A 21,303-nucleotide genomic window follows, 5' to 3' on the forward strand; every position below is an offset into this window, starting at 1 on the left:
CGTATCTGGAGAAGATGAACATTTGGATTCCTTCCCTGTGCTTTTAAATGACGAAGAGTTTCAGTCTCACGAAAATGACGTTTTGGATTTGAATCCTTTTGATGGCTTGCCTTACTCAACTAACTATTACCAGTTATTAAGGGAACGAAAAACGTTGCCAGTCTGGCAAGCGAAAGAGGATTTCGTTGTTGCAGTAGAAGAGAGCTCTGTGGTATTGGTTACTGGAAAAGCGGGGAGCGGTAAAAGTACGCAGGTAAAGTCGTATTTTAGTGAAAACGGACACGAATGAAACAGAACTTCCGGCTTAAAATTTATCAGTACCCAAAACAAACGATAAAAGTGTATAAAGAAACTACTTTCCATTTTCAGATTCCACAATGGTGCACTCAACTGGCGAAAGAAACCGACTTTAGTTTTGGTACAGTCGTGTGTACGCAACCTGTAGCGACCGCTGCCATGTCACTTGCTGTTCAGGTGATTGGGAAACTAGTATATTAAAAACTTTGTAATAGTAGGGTGGGTAAATATGGGGCACCTTTATTCTATGATATCCAAATATCCTGCCCGTGTTTTAAACAATTAACAGCGGCCTATAGAAGTCGTAAGCATACGATTTAATAATTCTTTAAATGTTCTTTGTTTACTACCAAATGGAACTGGAAAATAGAAAAAAAGGTGTACCATCTTTCCCCACATTACTATATATACTGTTGTATGATATAGTATGTATACCATGTATATACAAGAAAATCATTTTCAACTTTTAAAGCAATAATGGTCACACAATAGTATGCGTTGCGGAAAACTTTGGTATGCGATCAGACTATATTTTCATCTTAATAAAATATGTATCAACCTGCTTCATTCATTATTAGCACATTTATGGGTGTGTTTAAATAATATTGTTTCAGGTCGCACAAGAAATGGATTTCACTAGTGTTGGTAATGAGGTCGGTTATAAGGTTCACCAACAAGACTGTGCCTCCGAGGACACAGTGTTAAAGTAAGTCGACTGCTGTCTTGAATTTAGTATTGTGTTCGAATGAATGAATTTAGTTGTTATTTTGCCCGTATCGGTTCTAGTGGCAAGAAGAGGACTAACATGAAATGAAATGTAACCTACTTTATCCTCGCGTGCTGGCCGGAAAACGACAGTCGTTAGATAACTCCGGTGTTCATACACCTCGTGCCACAACTTACGAGCTGCCATGTATGTTACCTTGTGGGGGATCATTTTTTGTTTTTTTTCTCATTTTTTATGTATGGCTTGGAGAACCCATAGTGACCACTGGGTTGCCACATAAAATACCAGAAAGTTATACTCGATATTGTATCAGGTTTACAACGGATGAGATATTGTTGCGGGAAATGTCAGATGATCCACTGTTGCAGAAATACAGCTTTGTTATCATCGACGAGATTCAAGAAAGAACCGTCTCCACTGATATTCTGCTTGCCCTGCTAAAGTAACAAGTGTTTCTACGTATACAGTTATCATTTTAACTTATATTTACAAATTTATCAGGATCATATTAAACTTGCGGGAAGATCTAAAAGTTATCTTGGTCAGTTTGATTCAAGAGATGCCAACACTGGAAGAGTTTTTCGAAGGTGTTCCGATCGTTGATCTTCATTTCTTGGACGAAGCTGCTGCCTCCGATGAAAATGATGATCCCGAAATTTCCGAGAAAGATGAGAGCAAAATATCTGAAAAAGAGAGGAGCAGGAGAGAGGTCGCTGAGAAGAAAAGAACGGATCAGATCGAAATAGTACATCTTCCTCTACAAGGCCAAACACTCATTGAAGAAATCACTTCGCTTGTTTTGAACCTTCATTCCGACCAAGACCTGGAAGGAGATATTCTTGTGTTGCTACCAACTGCTGCGGTGAGTTATATATGTTAAAAAATGCATCTAAACCTGAAATGTGCTTTTAAACGCCTAAAGATGGCTGTACGCATATCCGGCATGCGAATTCGCATGCGAAGTCGTATGCAAACCCGTGTACAATTCCGCATGCGGCAGCGAAATCCGGACAAAACAGACAAAACGGACGAATTCCGGATAGTGTGTACAGCCACCTCAAAAGTATATGCACAAAAGTTACAAAGAAAAGATTATTAGCAACAATATCTACAATTATAGTAGGGAAGAGATAGGACACCTACCTTTGGCACATAACATCCAAATATTATCTTGATCGTGTTTTAAACAATTACCAACGGTCTGTGGAAGACGCGAGGATAGGGTTTTAAAATTGTTTAAATGGTATTTGTTTACACCTGAATAGGACAGGGAAATAGAGTGAAAAGGTGTCCCATCTTCCCCACCGTACTATATATTTTGGGCTGTGAAACTAGCCCTATTTTTAAGGTTCGTTTACTTTTATGTCGCAGGATGTAGAAGAAACATGTGACAGAATAGCAAGGGAGATAGCGATGAAGACGCTGCGAGGAGATGCTGGAGAAGCAGCGGTAGTTCGCTTGCACCGTTGTCTTGCTTACGGTGCACAGCAGGTGATAATATGTTGCTTGTGGTGAAGTTTGACTGAATACGAACGATTGCTTGACTGTTGTTCCGTTTTTATGTAAGAATAATGTATGTCAACGTATTTACAACAGTATAACATGAAAGGCTTTACGCGAAATGTATATATAGTGTATAGGGTGAGGAAAGACGAGACACATCTACCACATAATATCTAAATATCTTGATCTTCTTTTTAAATTTAAACAATTAACAACGGTCTATGGGAGTTGTAAGGATACGGTTTTATAAATCTTTGAATGTTCTTTGTTTACCACCAAATGGAAGGTGAAAATGGAACGAAGAGGTGTCTTATCTTCCCCACCCTACTATATCTCATAGAGTACAACTAGTTGTACCTAATTATACGTTACGTCTTTCGTAGGACTTGATTATAAAATATGGCTATAATCAGATACACGCTTTTTACAGGCAGTGTATGACAAGAAAGCAAACTTCGGAGATGGTGATCTTATAAATCGAAGAATTGTCGTGTGTGACGACATAGCCGAGTCGTGTTTCTCAATGGAAAATATAACAGTAGTTATTGACACCGGCGTGAAGTTTGAAAAAGTAAGTTTTCCCACCTTGCGTAAGCAATCCGTATTTTATAAATACACTTGGCATGTATTTCAGGTTTTTAACACCCGATTTCGCACGTACTCCAATATTAAGCAATACATTTCTCAAGCTAGCGCATCGTTACGTATGGACCGATGCCAGGCAGGTGGAAAGTTATACAAACTTTACGACCATGTTCATTTTGAAGAGGTGGGATCAAACTTACTTTAATGTTTAATCTCTTTGCTATTACCAAATATTCACATACGTACTTTAGTTTATTACGCTTTTATTACATATATACGAGTTTTACAGACTGCATCAGAACAGTCGATTCCCGAAATCAAACGATTTGAACTTACAACTGAAGTTTTGCTGATGAAAAGATTGTTGCAAAGACTAAACGTATCTCTCACACAATGCCAACTACTTGAAGCACCAGGTACAGTGTTGTTGTTACATGCGTTACGTCTTAAACGACCTGGAATAAAAACGTATCTGTTCTATATGCTTGATGAATGTGCAAATGATATGTATAGTAGGATGGGGGCAGATGGGACACCTTTGGAATATAATATCCAAATATCCTGATTGGATTTTAAACAATTTACAACAGTATATATAGAAGTCTTGAAAATACGGTTTTACAATTCTTTAAAAGTTTATTTATTTCAACCAGATGAAATGAAAAGTGTCCGATCTTCCCCTACCCTGCTATATATAGTGGGGTCGGGGAAGATGGGACACTTTTAGCACAAAATATAAATATATTCTGGTCGTGTTTTAAACAAATAACAATGGTCTATGAAAGTCGCGAGGACAATGTTTTGTAATTCTTTAAATGTTCTTTGTTTACTACCAAATTGCACGAGAAAATATAATGAAAAGGTGTCACATCTTTCCCCATCCTACAATGATATGAGATGATGAATGTATTTATTCTGTTTTATACCGTTCTATCTGATAGTAAATAAGAAAAAAACTACAGCATTATATAACCAAATTCTCACGACTCTAAAATGTTGATATTATGTGCTAGCGGTATCTATCTTATCCACAGTATATATTTAACCTTATCTGAAACACAGCCTGTGGATACGAATCATAAATTACAAATTTAGTAAGGAGGAGATGGGACATCTTTTCATTCCATATTCTCGGTGGTGTTCCAAGAATTATTCAATCCTCGCGACTCACATAGGCCGTTTTTATTAGCTTACAACACGATCAGGATATGGATAATATGTCTTAAAGGTGTCCCATCTAACCTCACATATATAGCCTACTATATAGATCAATTTAAACGTTATTCCATATGTTTATTGGTATAGATCCCGAAGCTTACATGTTGGCATTGGAAGAGTTGGATTACCACGGAGCATTGGACGAGAATGGGAATCTATCTGATCTAGGAATGGTAATGAGTGAGATGCCGCTGTCACTTGCGGAGGCCAAGGTGGTTATCGCAAGTTGTGGAGAAGGATGTACCCAGGTAAACATAATATGCTGACATGTTTAGTTTACCGATGTACTGCCGTGTTTTAAACGTAACATTTAAATTTAAAACTATGGTTTCATATACTTATCTTATAGTAGGATAGGGAAGATGGGACCCATTTTTATTCTGCTTTCTCGTCTCATTTGGAATCAAACAAAAAACTTTCAAAGAATTATAAAACCGTATCCTTACGACCCCGAAAGACCGTTGGTATTTATTTAAATCACGAGATGTCCCATCTTACCCCATAGTACTATATGCATATATATATCACAATTCAGTGTGTTTGAATTTGTAGGTTTCATCTGTTTGAAGTACCATTCATAATTGACAACTCATAATGCTTTCATGATGTTTTTTTTTCAGGAAATTGTGACTATCATCGCAATGCAAAAATGTTCAGATTTGTTCGTAGTTCCTCCTGGCTTAGAGAGCAAAGCTGCAGTGTGCAGAAGAAGCATGACCCATAAAGCTGGCGACCATTTCACTTTCCTCAATATATTCTATCGTTTCGCAAGGCGTAAGTCAAAGTTAAGCAATAGAAGAATTTATACGGTCATATCATGCATGCTGTAATATAGTTGGGTGGGGGAAGATGGGACACGTTTTTATTCTACTTTTACGTCCAAATTAATAGTAAACAAGGAACATTTAATAAAATATAAAACCGTATCCTCACGACTTTAATAGACAGTTATTATTTGATTAAAAACATGATTAGGATAATTAAATAATAGGTACTAAAGGTGTCCCGTCTTCTCCCTCCGCCTTATATACCAATATGGTTGAAATAAGCTTCACTTGCGTTTTACGATATTGATAACCAAGCATATGTTTGTGCATACATGTTGTTCGCAAACATTGCCGTTGCATTAATTAGTTAGTAGTGCAGAATATCCAAATACTGATTAACTTATTAGGTAAACACAAAATACTGTACAGTCCGTTATATATAGTTTTTCAGTGTAAGTACATACTTGTATATTACAAACTCTGGAATCTTTTTCTTAATCCTTTGTACATAAACCAACACATAATATAAATGTTTGATAAGAAGGTGGTAACAGTTTCATTGTTTGTTAAAGACAAGCGATCTGAGTCTTGGTGCAACGCCAACTACGTGAGTTACGATGCTTTGAAAATGGCGGACAAGAAACGAAGTGAAATACTCGAAGTGATGGAGATTCTTGAACTTCCTGTTAGTGAACCAGTCATCGAACCACAGTTAATGGAAACTAGTGTCAAGAAAGCGTTACTTGCTGGATACTTCATGCAGGTATATTATGAGCTGTATGGGTTATTATATTTGCGTTCAAAGTATACGAATCAAGTGGTCTTGTTACTACTGCGTTTTTTCCAAAAAAAATTTTTTTTTTCAAAACTCCATCCATCTATAATTGAGCTGCCTTATTTTCTATTTTAGTTTAAAAACAATGTAAAGTTACGGGAAATGTAACTTCATAGTGACACCAAAACAGAGAAGACAAAAAATTTAGAGCACATAACTTTAATTTTGGTTTGAATACATGTTTACCCAAAACAAAAGCGCATTACATTCTACATGCCACAATGCCACAAATATCTACCTAAATATGTACTATAATAACAAATAAATTATTTACCAGATCGCGAGAGACACCGATGGGTGCGGGAATTATCACATAATACGAGACAAACACATATCACGACTTCATCCAGACTGTGGATTGGTCAACTCAAGGCCAGAGTGGGTGATTTACAACAAGTTTGAACTCACAGAGAACAGCTACCTTTCAACTGTCAGTCCTGTTGATCCCGAATGGTAAGCGAAATACTAGGTTTTTAAAAATCGCAATAAACCTGTAAAAGGCTCGTCGCTGCTGCCATCACCGTGGGCGTATGTGACCTTGGGCAAGATATTCATCAGCAGTTGTTTCAGTCCAGTAGTCACTAATGGGTTGTTCAAATTAACAGTCATTTAAAAGATAAAAAAAACAATTAAATAAATCCCCAAAGCTACATACGTGCTTGGTAACTCGTAAGCTGGCACGAGGTAAAACAGAACACCGAAAATCCGTGTTATAACGAATGTCAGCATTTCCCGGCCGCGCGAGGATAAAGCGAGTTACATTCATTTATCTGTGTGATGCACAAATCTTGCCTATTGTTACAGCACCAGTTTAAAACCAATATTGTTAAATTTGCATTTTCCGATTTTGATTACGTTTTAAGCCATTGCAATGGCTGTGCAGTAAACGAGGCAAAATTAAGCATACGAGCACTTCTTGGAATAACAAGTTAGTAATTTATTTGTTCCTATAAAGTATCTTTGTATCTATAAAGGAAGTTATTAATAGACTTTTTTTTAGGATTGCAGAAATCGTCCCACATAGCTATCTCACTAACTTGCCAACAAATGAAGCGAAAGACACTCTTCTTTATTTAGCTGAGAGGTACCGTGGTAATGCCGGCGGTATTGAAGACGAAGAACAGAACAACTTTAAACCCAACGAAATTCGAAAATCTATAAATAAACAAGACGCGAAAAAGGCAAAGCACAAACAACAAGTGCAATCTTCAAGTGCCCTTAAAACGGGGTTGGAAATTAACAGAGCTCACGTTGACAGTAACGACGCTGGTAGCGAACGGGGCGATGATGCGCTCTCTGATGACACTGACGTTTTGACGCAAGCTGTACGCGACGTAACTTACGTTTACAATCAAGCGTCAACTTACGTGCGAACTTCGGAGTATGCTTCAGAAGGCTCTCAATGTAACGTGCAATAATAAGATGCAATAATTTTACCTTTGTTTATTTACTGATTTCTTCCTAACTATATTATCAGTCCTTTATTAATTAAATCACCAACAACTATTAGAAGTGTACACCTTTTTACGTCTCTGAAGGAGTTTTAACAATATATATGAATTCTTTATTTTATTTCACTAATTCAAGTGAAGTTTTAATTTTTTTTGCTCTACTGTGCGCAAAAGATATGCGCTCGAATCCTGTGCTTTGTAGAACTGTGATAATTGTTAATTGACACCTATTCTGTTGATCGTAGCCTAAAACTGTGTAAAATAAATGATTTTATCTCAAAGTTACAACATAATATATGCTTGGTATCATTATATTAGTAACATAAGGTTTGAAAAAATTGAACGAGTAGGAGTCCCCAAATATTTTTGCAGATTTGTGTTTTTGAACCAGTGGCACGTGACAATCCAGTCATGCGTGTTCGTACTCAGTCAAGCGTTAAGCATTTACAAACATAAACTTAAGACGAAGAAAAGACTGTTGTATGCGATTGATTGTTAAGATGTGCTATGCTTAGTCATCGTGTGCAAAAGTTTTTACTGGCGAATTCGGTTAGAGTAATACTTGCTTGTCAGATTCACACGTCTTTTGCTTCTCAAACTACAATGCGCGCTGTCAGACAGCATAAATTCGGCGGCTCTAGCGAGCTTTACGTTTCTACAAACGAAACGAAACCGACGGCCGGCGATAATCAAATTTTGATACGAGTGCACGCTACAGCGTTGAACCGTGCGGATTTGCTCTTGAGAGAAGGAAAATATCCTGGAATGAAAGAAGCTGCTCATCTAGGCCTTGAAGTTTCTGGTGTTGTGGATGCTGTTGGAGAAAAAGCGAATAAATGGAAGATTGGAGATAAAGTTATGGCTCTTTTGCCGGGTGGTGGATATTCTGAGTTTGCAGCAGTAAATCAGGACCATGTTATGTCAATTCCACAGGGATTCACCTTTGAAAAAGGAGCTGCAATACCTGAAGTATGGCTCACTGCATATCAACTGTTACATTTTGTTGGTAACCTGCAAAAGGGTGAAACTGTTTTGATTCATGGTGGTGGAAGTGGTGTGGGCACTGCAGCTGTACAGCTTGTTACACTTGCTGGTGCAAAAGCAATAGTCACAGCGGGAACAGATGAAAAAACAGCTTTCGCAAAGAAGCTGGGAGCTATAGATGGTTTCAACTACAAAAAATCGGAATTTAAAGACCTTGTGTTAGGGGCTACTAATGGGAAAGGAGTCAATGTCATATTGGATTGTGTAGGAGGTTCATACTGGGAGCAAAATGCAGCTTGTCTTGCTGTAGAAGGACGTTGGGTGGTGTATGGGTTATTAGGAGGGCCAAATGTCAATGGTCCTATACTGGGTACTGTTCTCAGGAAGCGTGCTTCTATACTTGGCACTACACTCAAAGCTAGAAGTGATGAATACAAAGCTTCATTGATTAAGGCATTTGCTGATAACGCTCTGCCTCATTTTAATGCTGGTACCACTGGTAAAGTGCTACAGCCAGTAATTGACAGAATACTGCCTTTGGATAACATAATTGATGCACATGATTACATGGCTACAAATAAAAGCAATGGAAAAATTGTAATAACTGTACAAGAGGATTTAAATACACAAAAAAGTGAATTGTAGTTTGCTACTCAATGTAACTAATTATATATATATATTACATATATATCCAATTTTTAAATGTATATCATGTAATCTTGACTTTTGTGTTTAGTTTGTTTATGATGCAACTCCATTACTTAAAATTTGTGCTTTTGTTGTGTGTCGCATAGTTCTAAACTCTAATAAAGTTTACTCTTTAGCTTTTCTAAAATCCTACACTTAATTTTCCAAATAGAACTAGTATTTTTGAAATGGTAAACACTTCATATATTTAGCATTGGTGCTTCTCAGTAGGCAAGTAAAGTGGTGAAACATGGAGGAAAATCTGATCGATAAATTGTCTCAGGAATTAAAAGTGCCTCGTGCTTACTTTAAAATTCTGGATGAAAAATCTGCGATTGCTCTTGTTGATGCAGATTGGATCGAAGCAATAAAAGATAAGGATCAAGTTCCAGAGTCTTCTATTTCAGATTTGGTCTCGGAGCAGGAGACGGAGGAGTTGTTCCGACTTTCCTCTCGTTGTGAAGATAAAGGAACATTTAAAGTTTCTATTTCCATTGTTGATTTAGATTCGGTTAAGCATTTGAAACTAACTTTATCCAAATCGAAATACCAAAGCTTAGGAAAATTGTGTGGTGATATCGCGAAACAGAACTACCACAACCAACTATTAACATCCCATCAAAGGTTCCCTCATAATTATTTTCCTGCCAACTCAGAATCTGCATATGATGAACATTGTGAAAGCCCTGTACAGGTTCTGTCTCATAGCAATTTACTGATGCCCTATGGTATTGTAAAGGGATGTGCGAACTCCTATATAATTAGACCTTTTCTTAGCCACAGTGTACGACATGCACTCATGTACAGTCCAAATATGCTCAGTCAGTCGAACTCTAAACCTTTGTTTTTGGTCTACCAAATTCTTCAACTGTTTAAATTTCTGCATCGAACTTGCCCAAGTTTAGACTTGTGTGGTTTATCTTGGGGTGACATTGCACTGGATGAACTCATGTGGTTACGAGCACGTATTTGCCACTTCATACCTCAAACCTCAACTAAAAATCTTCAAGTGAAGGCACCAGAACAGCCAGAATTAAGTGAAACTGTAACACACAAAGCTTTTGATGAAACCATAGCAGATATTGTGGATAAATGGGTGAGCTTACTGAGTATACTTGGTAAAGTGCTTAGCTAACTTCTTGAATTAAAGCAATCAATACATTTTTTTACCCACAATTTTTTTTGAAATTAGGCAATGGTAAAGTTGGTCACATAGCCTTACAAAGAACATAATTTAAACATACTATATTCTGCCTTTTGTGTCCTGATAAGGTTAATCCTGTGAATATTAGTAGAATGTAAATTGTTTCGTTTGTTTTAGGTTTGTGGAGAAATAAACAACTTCGACTATCTGATGTACCTTAACAAACTCACAGGTAAAATTTGTGTTCTAATGTTTTTTTTTTTTTATTTAATTGCATAGCAATGCTGCATGTTTAAAAAAATAACCTGAAATTAAAAATGCATTTTTCAATAAAAATGCTTATCCCTTCATTTGTTCTGTGAAAACGCATTTCCTGCCTTTTAACAACATTTTAGTTTTTAAGGACGTTTATTTAATTTCAATTTGATTGAATGCAGGAAGAAGATCAAAAGATCCCCATCATCACCCTATTCTTCCATGGATCTCTGATTTGTCTTCTTTTAACGGGGGATGGAGGGATTTATCAAAATCAAAATACAGGTGTATATATAATATATATATATATATATACAGTGGCGCAGCCAGAAAAAAATTAGGGGGTGGGTTTTAATCAAAAAAATTTCCAAAAATTTTTTAATTATTTTTTTTTTATTTTTTTTTGGTTTAGAATGGAGGGGTTGCGACCCCCTTAACCCCCCTGGCTGCGCCAGTATATATATATATTTAGTTTATTATGAATTTTGCAATGTACTCTTATCAAAAAACTCTAATCCAGGAAACTTTGCTAGTGCATAATGTAAACACCAGTGTCATTACAGGTGTAATGGTCCTAAGGTGGCGGGCTTACTTTAAACTTAATTCCAGGACCTTGCCTTGCCTCACTATAGGACCATAATAGAACACCCAAATAGAATAAAATATAAAGTTATAAACTAGGCTTAGTTATGGAAACATTCGAATTGGAACTTTGAAAAAACTGTAAAATGTTTTACAGTGTGTACATTTTTACCACAAATGCATACATAGGGATGCACATTACAGAATTTCGAATCCATGAGATTCGAATCCTTTTGTATTCGAATCTATTTACGGGATTCGGTATTCTGTTTAATGACGTCATTACACGTCATCTCATATACTGTATTAACAATTTTTGAAACTTATTAATTTTGAAAAAAAATATTTTTGTGAATGTAGGACTTTCGAGAGTAAGCGTTTCGTAACGTCTTTTCATAGCCTGCTATACGTTTCATGACGCAAAAACTACCCAGTAGTACAATTTTTGATCATTTTACAACTCAAGATCCAACAAGGCTGTTATGAAAGGGTCAATAAACTGACTTTTGTGGGTAAAATTTTTTTTTCCTATAAATATAAAAAGATTCGAAATTCTAGATTCGGAATTCTAGATTCGAATTAAAGTATTCTAGGATATCCTAGAATACCTAATTATTCTGTAATGTGCATCCCTATGCATACACATTTTACACTAGTTGCTTCAATTAATGCCATGATATTATCCAGGTTAAACAAAGGAGATGACCAGTTATACCTTCAATACGCGATGGCAGAAGACAACAGTTGCCACGGAGCACAAGTTCCTCACCATGTGCCTGATATGTTGTCAGATATCACATACTATGTTTACATGGCTCGTAGGATATCAAGAGATGTACTACAGAAGCACGTGCGGTTGGTCAATAGATGAAAAACTTAAGTTTTTGTATAGTTTATTGCTTTTTTGGATGGGACCTTCAGAGATAATATGCATGTTTTATAGTTACTACAAAAAAAAAAAAACGGTTTTAATAATATTTAGACATATTGAGGCATACGGTTTCTAAATAGTAAACAGTTTCCTTCTTGTACTGCATATCATATAAACATGACATGACCAGAAAGGCATGAGTCATAGGTAGCAGTATTGTTCAACTCTATTGGAAGTTTACAAATCTAAAACTTCAATACATGCATTACTGTGCCTATTTCCTGAAGTCTTTATAACTCAGTGGTTCTTAAACTTTTTTCTATGCTTAACACTTTCAACAAAGATGCTTATCAGATTTACCCCCAATATGTAATATGGCGATCATTTATTAAAATGCAAAAACAACTAATTACATCAGTTATATTTAATGTTTAATCGGATTAGCAGTTAATTTGAATAAGTAAGCTACAATAACTACAAATGGCAAAAACTTTTGACCCCCCTGATGTGGATTTTGATTGGTGGCTTTTTTACCCTCTAAATACGAGAAATTTACCTTCAGGGGTAAATTCACGCCAGTTTAAGAAATGCTGCTTTATATAAAAGGCAAACTTATTTTGTAATTTTTTAGATCATATTGGGAACCAAATGAATATCCCTCAACCATCCAGAGAATACAGGAGTGGTCTCCGGATGAATGCATCCCGGAGTTCTTCACTGATCCTACTGTCTTTTACTCCGTGCATCCAGACATGAGCAATCTCGGACTTCCAGATTGGGCCGAATCTCCGGAGGATTTTGTCCTCCAGCACATGTAGGAAGATCATTCAACTATTAATATTCATTTTTTTAAGTTTGTGTAGATATCATAAATGCTAATAACAAATGCTTGTTTACATACTTGCTACTTTTTAAATAATTTGTTCCAGCTAAAGTAAAGTAACATAAAAGGTGCCTAAATAGTTTTTCTGCAGTTCTAATTGCACAAAATATTATATGGTGTTTTTTTCCTTATTTTATTGTAAAGCAATTACTTTTTTTTTTTTTTTTGATAAGCAATTCAAATAATTAAGCGTTTCCACCCACAGGGAAATGCTTGAGAGCCCACAAGTCTCTGCTAAACTTAATGAATGGATTGATGTAACTTTTGGTTACAAACTATCAGGCAAACACGCAGAGCAATCAATGAATGTGTGTAGACAGTTGGTTGACCATCATACTGACCCCCACACACAAGGTATTGTACAGTTGTTCACAACACCTCATCCACAAAGAAGAATGTGCTGTGGGGATGAAGCTTTGATTGTGAGTTGGTATTTTGAATATTATAATATTATTTCTGCTGCATAAAGCATGTTTTTTTCTGTTTCAATACAAACATAACATAACGTCCAGATTAAATTGAAAACGTTTGTCCAAATTTTATTTGAAAACTTTTCTCCAAATTTTATTTGAAAGTTTTTCTCAGTTTTTATTTCGGAATTTTTCTCCAGATTTTATTCAGAAACTTTTTTATAAAAATTGCAGCATTAACACTAATATTTTAAAAATTACATGAGTTTAATATGCAAATAGATTTTGCTTTGATTTTATTTTGATCTTTTTTCCAGTTAAATTCTGATCAATTAGACGGTGGGTTTCTTAGCCCAGGAGTAGAAACTGCAAAGGATGCGTTGGTTGTGCAAGAGGTAATATTAATTTACATGATTGACACACATGTTTACTTTAGGACACATTATGTTTTTATCCTTGTTTTTGTGAAGATATAAATTTAAAATAATAGTCCACCGGAGGGTTCAGCTATCCAGATGCCGCATAAATATTTCATATTGTTTGTCTGTTTGTGCATTTTATAGCAATATTTGGGTAACAATTATGCATGTTTGAGTAATAGTTTCTTTATAACTTGATGACTCTAGTTATTTAAATGTTTCCACTTGTGTTTCTACACATAATGTAATATTTAATAGTATAAAAGAAAAATACCTATAACCTTACTGAAAATAAGTATTTGACAGCAGTTTCCGAAAAAAATTAAAACCATTGACATAAGATGTTTATTTGCCATATACCACAACACATGACTACCTATATTCACACAGACTGGCGAATTAAAGAGTGGGGACGATATAATGATAAATGATGAAATAAATAAATCACCAAAAATATTGTTTCCGGTTGATTACGAACCATTTAAGTGGTTAGACCAACTGGAAAAGTTGCTACTGTTTAAGTCCAGAGATACAGAAAAGTAAGTTTTTCATTTTAACTTATATGCCGGAAACTTTAATCATAAAAGTTAAATTTTGCTTTACACTAAGCTAAGCGGTTACACAAGTGGCCTTATATAATTATATGGCCTAATAAAATGTAATTTTAACTTCAATGAGAACTATTTCAGTTTAAACTCTATTAATACCTTTGTAGGGGTTGGTAGATAATTTTAGATTCGATTTTCTAGGTTGCTTTCCATTTTTTAATTTTATTCCAGGTCGTCATTGTCCACTACTTTTTGTGAAGTGTTGCAAAATGACAACGACTTAAAAACAATGTGTTCGCTAGAAGACCTGACCAGTGATAAAAACATGTTATTGTTCATTTGCCTCGTACTAGAGTTATACCTCGCCCCACAGTTACATGCTAAAGTTGAGAGACTCCCTTTGTCTAAGAGATTTGAAGTCACTACAGCATGCTATAGTTCATATAAGGCTGAGCTTCCATCTGGTATAAGATACCCTGTGGATTACATGCTTAAAAACTTGGCTGCTGGCATTCAAGGGTAAGTATAAATGCACTAATAATAATAAGGCACAAATGTACACATCTGGTAACTCATAAGCGGGCACAAGGTGTATGAAACAGAACACCTGTGTTATAACGACTGTCATTGATTTGGCACAAGAGGCTGAATATTGTTACTAAAATCGGTAACTAAACAAAAAAGCGAAGTTTATCAATAATATTTACTTATTTTCGATTGTTGCACATTAGACATACAACATTAAAATTAAGCAAGCACTTAACGTCTTCAATTTAATTTATTTGTTTCCGTAATTTGCGCACACTTGTACACTGTAGAAAAAAGCAAAACATTTTTAAAATGGGCTTGTTAACAAATGAGTATTTTAATTATGTATAGGATTTTTAGTCTAAAAAGTTTATTACTCACCAGAACATGCACACAGCTTATGCAGTGGGAATCAAGCACTAGTTTTGATTGTAAACAACAGCAGAGACTATTTAAATCCACCACCAACCGTGGTTTCCCTCCCCCCATACCCGACCATTTACTCCATACATCAATGCACATCATGCACTTCCCCGTTTACTTTGACAAACTTTATGCATTCCTGGAATATTTACTGGTAAGGAGAAAAATACAGAATGAAAAAATATTATTTTGATTTTATGTAATAATTTAATGTTTCAACAGTTTTGGATCTACGCATTTTGTAAAAAAGCTGACAATATTTCTTACTCTCATGCAAATGTTTCAAAAATGACCGTCTATTTACTAAATTAACAATACTGTTTTCCTATTCCTAAGAACGAAATATATTATTTTTTTTAATTTTGGAAAACTTGTTTTTTTCCAGGTTACTACAGACCATTACAGCAGCCCGTTACTAGAGTCAAGTTTCCCTGAAGTGAATATTTCACTGAATGAGCTTCTTCATGAACTGCATGGTCGTCATGAAGGGCTTGAGATACTTCTACCTCATGTATTGAAACTGTTACAACAACCCCCACCCCACAGCATCAACTTTTTAATTATGGCTTTTGACAGTATAGCTCAGGAATTAGGTATGTACTCGCTAGGTGGTGTGTTTATTTGAAAGGGCATACCACCTAACAAAAATAAATAAAGTATATGGATAGAAAAACTTTAATGTAATCTAAAGATACTACCAAAGTTTAAAAAAAAACAAAAACGCAGAAGCATTTATTGTAACAAACCCCATAAAAAAAGATTATTTTGGTGACATTTTTCTTAAGGGATGTCCCATGCAGATGCAGTGCTTTAGTTTTTACTTCGATAAAATTTTGTGCAATGTTGGGCAACTTAGTCTATTTCATAGGAGTGGGGTCCTTTATCAATGTATACTACGGGACTGGGGAATTAGATCTTGTTAGCCCATTACCCTGGGGAAACTATAACACACATGCCAAATCCTTGCCCAGTACTTTTATTGATTATTAGTAAAGTTGGACTTTTTGCAATTTGCGTTTGCTAAATGTATTTGTGCAATGTTAAAAGCATTTTTTTTCTCTAAATTACTTTTTCCTAAAACCTCAACATAGCTTTAAGGCAAACACAAATATAAATTTTAAAAATACCAATAATTTTACTCTCCTTCAAATTTATTCTATATTCAACAAAATGTTCTCTCAGGACCTAAAGAGAGTTGCAAAGTGTTGCTGCCAGTGGTTGTAAATGTGTACAAGACCGTCAGCAACCACCAGGACAAGTTATCTACATTGATTTACACCAAACCATTCATCACTCAGTTATACTACAGGTTTGGGTTGCAGGTTTTCATGGACAACTTCCCTTGTTTAATGATTGAAAAACTCGCAAAATCAAGTTTTGATTCAGGTAAGGTATAGTATATGTTGAATATATTTGCCAAACCTGAGTTGGCTTTATGTATTTTCTGTAGGGGTACTTTATTAATTACTAAACATTGGAACCAAATTTTGGGAATGCAAAAGTGGTATTCTTGGCTACCGACTAAACTAGTTGGTCGCGGTAACTATTGGTTACCACGTTTTTTTTAACCGATCAACTAAAATTTAGTTGGTGGTTTTTTACATTTAGTCCACCGACTAAAATTTAAATAGTGTTTTTTCACATTTAGTCCACCGACTAAAATTTAAATGGTGTTTTTTCACATTTAGTCCATAATTACTAAACATTGGAACCAAATTTTGGGAATGCAAAGGTGGTATTCTTGGCTACCGACTAAACTAGTTGGTCACGGTAACTATTGGTTACCACGTTTTTTTTAACCGATCAACTAAAATTTAGTTGGTGGTTTTTTACATTTAGTCCACCGACTAAAATTTAAATAGTGTTTTTTCACATTTAGTCCACCGACTAAAATTTAAATGGTGTTTTTTCACATTTAGTCCACCGACTAAAATTTAAATGGTGTTTTTTCACATTTAGTCTGCCGATTAAGTTTCTGTACATTACTTATTACAGAAGTTTGGCCCACTTAAATTTTAGTCAGGCGACTTATAAATCAAGACCAAATTTAGGCGCGAGTTTAGTCGGTAGCCGAGAATGGCATCCCATGTTTAAATATTTCTTCCTTGCGTTTTGTGGCTATATTGTTATTACATGGAATAATTTTTTTATTGCAGTAGCTGTAGGTGTAATAATATATATGTTCCGGTATGTGGGCAGTGGATACATATTTTAGTTTGTCTAACAGACCATAGTATGCATGTATTTTTCCCAATGTTATTTGTATTCAGTATTTTAACATGGTATTTTGCAGGTTGTTTTTATTCATATTATACATACTGCTCCTACTTGAAAAAGTTTATCAAATTTAAACCACTTTATTTTAGAAACCATAACTTCAAGTCTACAGTGGATAATAATGAAGTTTGGTCCAACACTGACTTCCAAATATGTTGTACGTCACGTACTTCGTGTGCTTAATACTTGCTTTTATAACAGCACTGGTAAGTATTCCTATTTAACAAATTCATCATTACTGTATTGAGTTTAAACTCTTCTAATATTGTTTTTATTATAGAACCTATACACTCTGAAATATCAAGTTGTCAGCATTGTATGAACACCTAATTTTTTATACTTTTTTTAATTGAAAAATTTAGAATTGTTTGCAAAAAATAGTATTTCCTCTTTTTTGTTTTAGATGGGGAAGTCCCCAAAGAGAGATTCCAGCCGCTTATAAACTGCCTCATATTTTCTGCATCAATGTATGGACCATCTTACTTCACACTGCAGTATATACCATACTTATCCCACACTGTGAGTTCAGTATTCTGTGGTAAAATAACTTAAAGTTTTCCAAACTGCCTTTTCATATTACAAAAATAACATTTGCTAGTAAACCACAAATTTATACTGACCAGTAATACATCAATTTTGAACTTTTCTAAACCTAATTAAAAACTTTTTGTTAATTTTACAGATTAACTTTTCTAAACCTGGCTAAAACTTAGTTAATATTTCAAACGTTAAGTTAAAAATCTCTATTAGGAAAACTCAAATACATAAATATAGCCTGTGCCCCATAAAGATAGCAAAACTTAAACACCAACATGAATAAGTAATGACGTAAGTATGATGTTTCAACAAGGTGTCTTCTGCAATACGTGGCACCAAGTTCACAGGTCGTGCCTGCGCGGCTTTAGAAGCCACGACAACCATCCTCACCCATCTGGTGCCATATCTAACTGACAAAATCTTAATGGAACAATTGAGTCGCTTGTCAAAAGAGATCATTCTTCCACTTATTGGAATGCTGGCAGCCAAGAACTGCAGGTACTTATGTGGGTTTTGTCAGAAAATTGTTTCCTTTAATGCGTTTTTTTCCTATAAAAATTAGTTAGTTTTTAAATTTCTGTATTTATTTTGTCGTGCTTCAATAGCACACAGCTATATTCAAAGAGGAGTTTAATATACCAAATCTAAAAAAATATTTGATTTTTCTTCAGTAGTTTAGAAACTAGAAACAGTCAAAGTTTAGTTTCCTTTTTATGGGAAATCCCATGCAATATCGAAACAGCCAAATTTGTTTTACACCAGCTTTTTTTTCACACAATGTTTTTAGAAGCTGTATTATTTTGGGAAACTTTAATGGTACCTTTAGGTCACATATTGGCATCTCTATCCATATAAAAAAATTCATTTTTCCTTGGTATGCTACTTTAATACTGATCTAAATATGAAATGCGGCTTTTCTAATCACACCCGATAAAAAAATAAATAAAAAGCTTCACAGGCCAGATATGGCATATACACTGTAGTATGCTCAGTTCTCACTGTTTTGTATTTTTAACACAATTTAATCTTTTTACCAAATTTGAATCTTCAGTTTTCCCCTTGGAGGACCTCAGCGAAGACGTTTGTGTCTTAAAACTGTGAAACTCATCTTGGCGATTGGAGTTCGGATTGGTCGCGAAATGGCACGATTACACCTCAATGAAATCCTGCAATCTTTTTTCAAGTACATGAAAAATTTTAGTTTGAAAATATTTCTTATTTAAGTTTGAATTTCATGTGTTGGATTTAGTAAATACGTTTGTGTTAGTCTTAAAAATATATCTTATCTCTTTTAACTAAATACTTAATTTAAGACAATGTTTCTACAACAGTGTGTTTAGAAACTGAATAATAATTTATTAATTTTGTACAAAATTTGTGTATACGGGTAATCATAATGTTTTTTCAAAAATTACGAGTACTTTTAACAACATTCTGTTTAATGTGAGAAAAAAAGCATTAAATTCGTTTGTTATTCACATAGAACAATAATTTATTTTACAGAAATTATGAACTTTCAATTTCTAATGGACTTGGTAGAAACAATACTTACTGTGATGACCAGGTTTGTTTGAATAAATGATTCAATGAAATAGATTAAGTTTAAAAAGAAACAAAAAATTAAATATATTTGAAATCCAGAGATTCTATAAATTCTTCATTGTTTTATAAGTTACCTCATTTTAAAGACTGTTTAATTAAAATATAACACATTTTAAAAAAAGTTAGAAAAAAATCCGTAGGTTTTATAAATTCCTCATTGTTTTATAAGTTATTTTAATACTAAACTAAGTCTTACATAGTTATAATATTAATTATATATTACTGTTCCATAACTTTCATTTTAACTCAATTAAGGAATTAAGGTGACTTGAATAGGACATACCGGCCTGAAAACTAAGTCTGACAGAATAATTATTTTACCATCATATTCTGCATGACAGCAACAATATATATTTCTCCAGGTTGATGATTTAGTTTTCACCATCCCTAGTAGCTTAGAACCTGCAAGTGATTCCATTTCTGCCATGATTAAAACAAGTGGATTGAATGATTCTTGGCTGTCTGAATCTCCCAACTCTTTACATGCTAGCTCTGAAAGTCTGGTAGGTAGAAAATGTAGCACTTTGCAACATGAAAATATTTGTATAAATTCTTACTTATTACCAAGAAAAAGTGTTAAACTAGCATTTTTATGTGTTTATAATACCAAAATTGTTGTCCTGGCGTTTTTAGACATGTATATTATCAGGAAAAAAAGTGATTATTTAGCAAAATACTTCTTTTATTTTTATTTTTTGTTTTTATTAAGTCCAATTGAAACAAATTAGTCAAGTATTAAGTTTAAACAAATTATATCCGTGTTTTTTTAGAACATGACATCCAGTTCTACTAAAGAAAAAACCTCAGCCAGTTTACAAAACCGTGAATTAGAGGAAAAAATCTTGGCTGAAATTTCGGAAACGTTTTGCCCTGAAACCGCATACCACGCATATGTTCCATTCACAAGACTCATGGGTGGAATTCATATGGAAGGGATTCTTAAACCAAACCATGAATTAATTTGGAAACTAAGCAGCAACTATGGAGATGGTTTAGAGGAAGCTTGTGGCTCCAATAATAAGGTACGTTGATGCACTCTGCAGATTTTTTTGGCAGTCTTGGGGTAACAGGGACGTAGTCTTGTTGCAGAACTTTGCGGAAGCTTTAAGGACATACTCGACATAGACTTGAAGCTTTTATGCTATAGCCTTATGTTTTTTTCAGATTTTTAGTTTTTTTTTGTTTTTTTTTCAGATTTTTAATTTTTTTCTTATAAAATTGTAAAAATGCAGTTATACCTTAATAAATAATGATAATGTGGCAAATGCAGTATACTTTGGCTTTAGTCATTTGTAGATACTTACAAAGTAGTAAAACCTATTTTTACTCTCAAGCTTAATTTCTAAAACATTCAATCTCACCCAGGTTCAAAAGTTCAGTCGACTTTTTTCAAACCGTGTCATATCATATGTCATTACCCAGTCAGTGTTAAGTCATATTATCATCTAACCTGTGTTTTATTTAAGAGTGACTGTAATTAATTAAAGTTACGGTTTCATTATTTCTTTAGGTTTCTTCAAGTAGTAAACTGTCATCATCAGCTAATATAACAATGTTTGGCAATCGAATTGTGTTAGATGAACATACAGAACCAAATGAATATTCCACTGATGGTATCACAGTACAAAGGAAAGATTTAAATGGTCAGTTGCTGGGTATTTGTAACATTTTTTTTTTTGGTTATAAATGAATGTATATAACTTATTTTATCCTCACTTGGCAGGAAAACGATATTAAACACCAGGTGTGGGATCTCTAGAGTCACCTGCA

The 21,303-nt window shown here is 34.5% G+C and overlaps 3 protein-coding genes across 3 annotated transcripts; all 3 read left to right on the plus strand.

Moving 5' to 3' along the window:
* The first annotated feature begins 6 nt into the window (after positions 1 to 6).
* Positions 7 to 7,668, plus strand: LOC100183953 (putative pre-mRNA-splicing factor ATP-dependent RNA helicase PRP1). Its single transcript, XM_026835512.1, has 14 exons — positions 7 to 253; positions 370 to 474; positions 912 to 1,003; positions 1,338 to 1,466; positions 1,526 to 1,886; positions 2,396 to 2,515; positions 2,958 to 3,098; positions 3,162 to 3,296; positions 3,402 to 3,528; positions 4,418 to 4,578; positions 4,951 to 5,104; positions 5,670 to 5,860; positions 6,210 to 6,385; positions 6,933 to 7,668. The coding sequence occupies exons 2-14, from the start codon at positions 457 to 459 to the stop codon at positions 7,348 to 7,350; spliced, it is 2,223 nt and encodes a 740-aa protein (XP_026691313.1). The 5' UTR covers positions 7 to 253; positions 370 to 456; the 3' UTR covers positions 7,351 to 7,668.
* A 185-nt stretch (positions 7,669 to 7,853) lies between these two features.
* On the plus strand, positions 7,854 to 9,263 carry LOC100187108 (quinone oxidoreductase PIG3-like). The gene has a single exon (XM_002131649.4). It carries the CDS (start codon positions 7,891 to 7,893, stop codon positions 9,010 to 9,012), a length of 1,122 nt encoding a protein of 373 aa, XP_002131685.1. The 5' UTR covers positions 7,854 to 7,890; the 3' UTR covers positions 9,013 to 9,263.
* Positions 9,231 to 21,270, plus strand: LOC101241971 (WD repeat-containing protein 81-like). Its single transcript, XM_026835488.1, has 21 exons — positions 9,231 to 10,150; positions 10,376 to 10,430; positions 10,636 to 10,738; positions 11,723 to 11,890; positions 12,538 to 12,720; positions 12,995 to 13,211; positions 13,517 to 13,594; positions 14,009 to 14,157; positions 14,398 to 14,685; positions 15,079 to 15,271; positions 15,503 to 15,710; positions 16,300 to 16,503; positions 17,484 to 17,600; positions 17,798 to 17,913; positions 18,245 to 18,429; positions 18,983 to 19,114; positions 19,435 to 19,495; positions 19,896 to 20,036; positions 20,304 to 20,555; positions 21,044 to 21,188; positions 21,257 to 21,270. The coding sequence occupies exons 1-21, from the start codon at positions 9,305 to 9,307 to the stop codon at positions 21,268 to 21,270; spliced, it is 3,855 nt and encodes a 1,284-aa protein (XP_026691289.1). The 5' UTR covers positions 9,231 to 9,304.
* Positions 21,271 to 21,303: the final 33 nt, after the last annotated feature.

The sequence above is a fragment of the Ciona intestinalis genome, chromosome 8, assembly GCF_000224145.3.
Source record: "Ciona intestinalis chromosome 8, KH, whole genome shotgun sequence".
Classification (NCBI taxonomy): Eukaryota; Metazoa; Chordata; class Ascidiacea; order Phlebobranchia; family Cionidae; genus Ciona; species Ciona intestinalis.

What these genes read in the sequence shown, in the direction of transcription:
- LOC100183953 (XM_026835512.1), top strand. An exon ending in GTGGAGAAGGATGTACCCAG is followed by an intron (nt 4,579 to 4,950) that starts GTAAACATAATA and finishes TTTTTTTTTCAG; the next exon opens with GAAATTGTGACTATCATCGC. An exon ending in AGTCCTGTTGATCCCGAATG is followed by an intron (nt 6,386 to 6,932) that starts GTAAGCGAAATA and finishes ACTTTTTTTTAG; the next exon opens with GATTGCAGAAATCGTCCCAC.
- LOC100187108 (XM_002131649.4), top strand. Translation starts at nt 7,891, where the DNA reads ATGCTTAGTCATCGTGTGCAAAAGTTTTTACTGGCGAATTCGGTTAGA.
- LOC101241971 (XM_026835488.1), top strand. Translation starts at nt 9,305, where the DNA reads ATGGAGGAAAATCTGATCGATAAATTGTCTCAGGAATTAAAAGTGCCT. An exon ending in AAGTCCAGAGATACAGAAAA is followed by an intron (nt 14,158 to 14,397) that starts GTAAGTTTTTCA and finishes ATTTTATTCCAG; the next exon opens with GTCGTCATTGTCCACTACTT. An exon ending in TACCATACTTATCCCACACT is followed by an intron (nt 17,914 to 18,244) that starts GTGAGTTCAGTA and finishes TGTTTCAACAAG; the next exon opens with GTGTCTTCTGCAATACGTGG.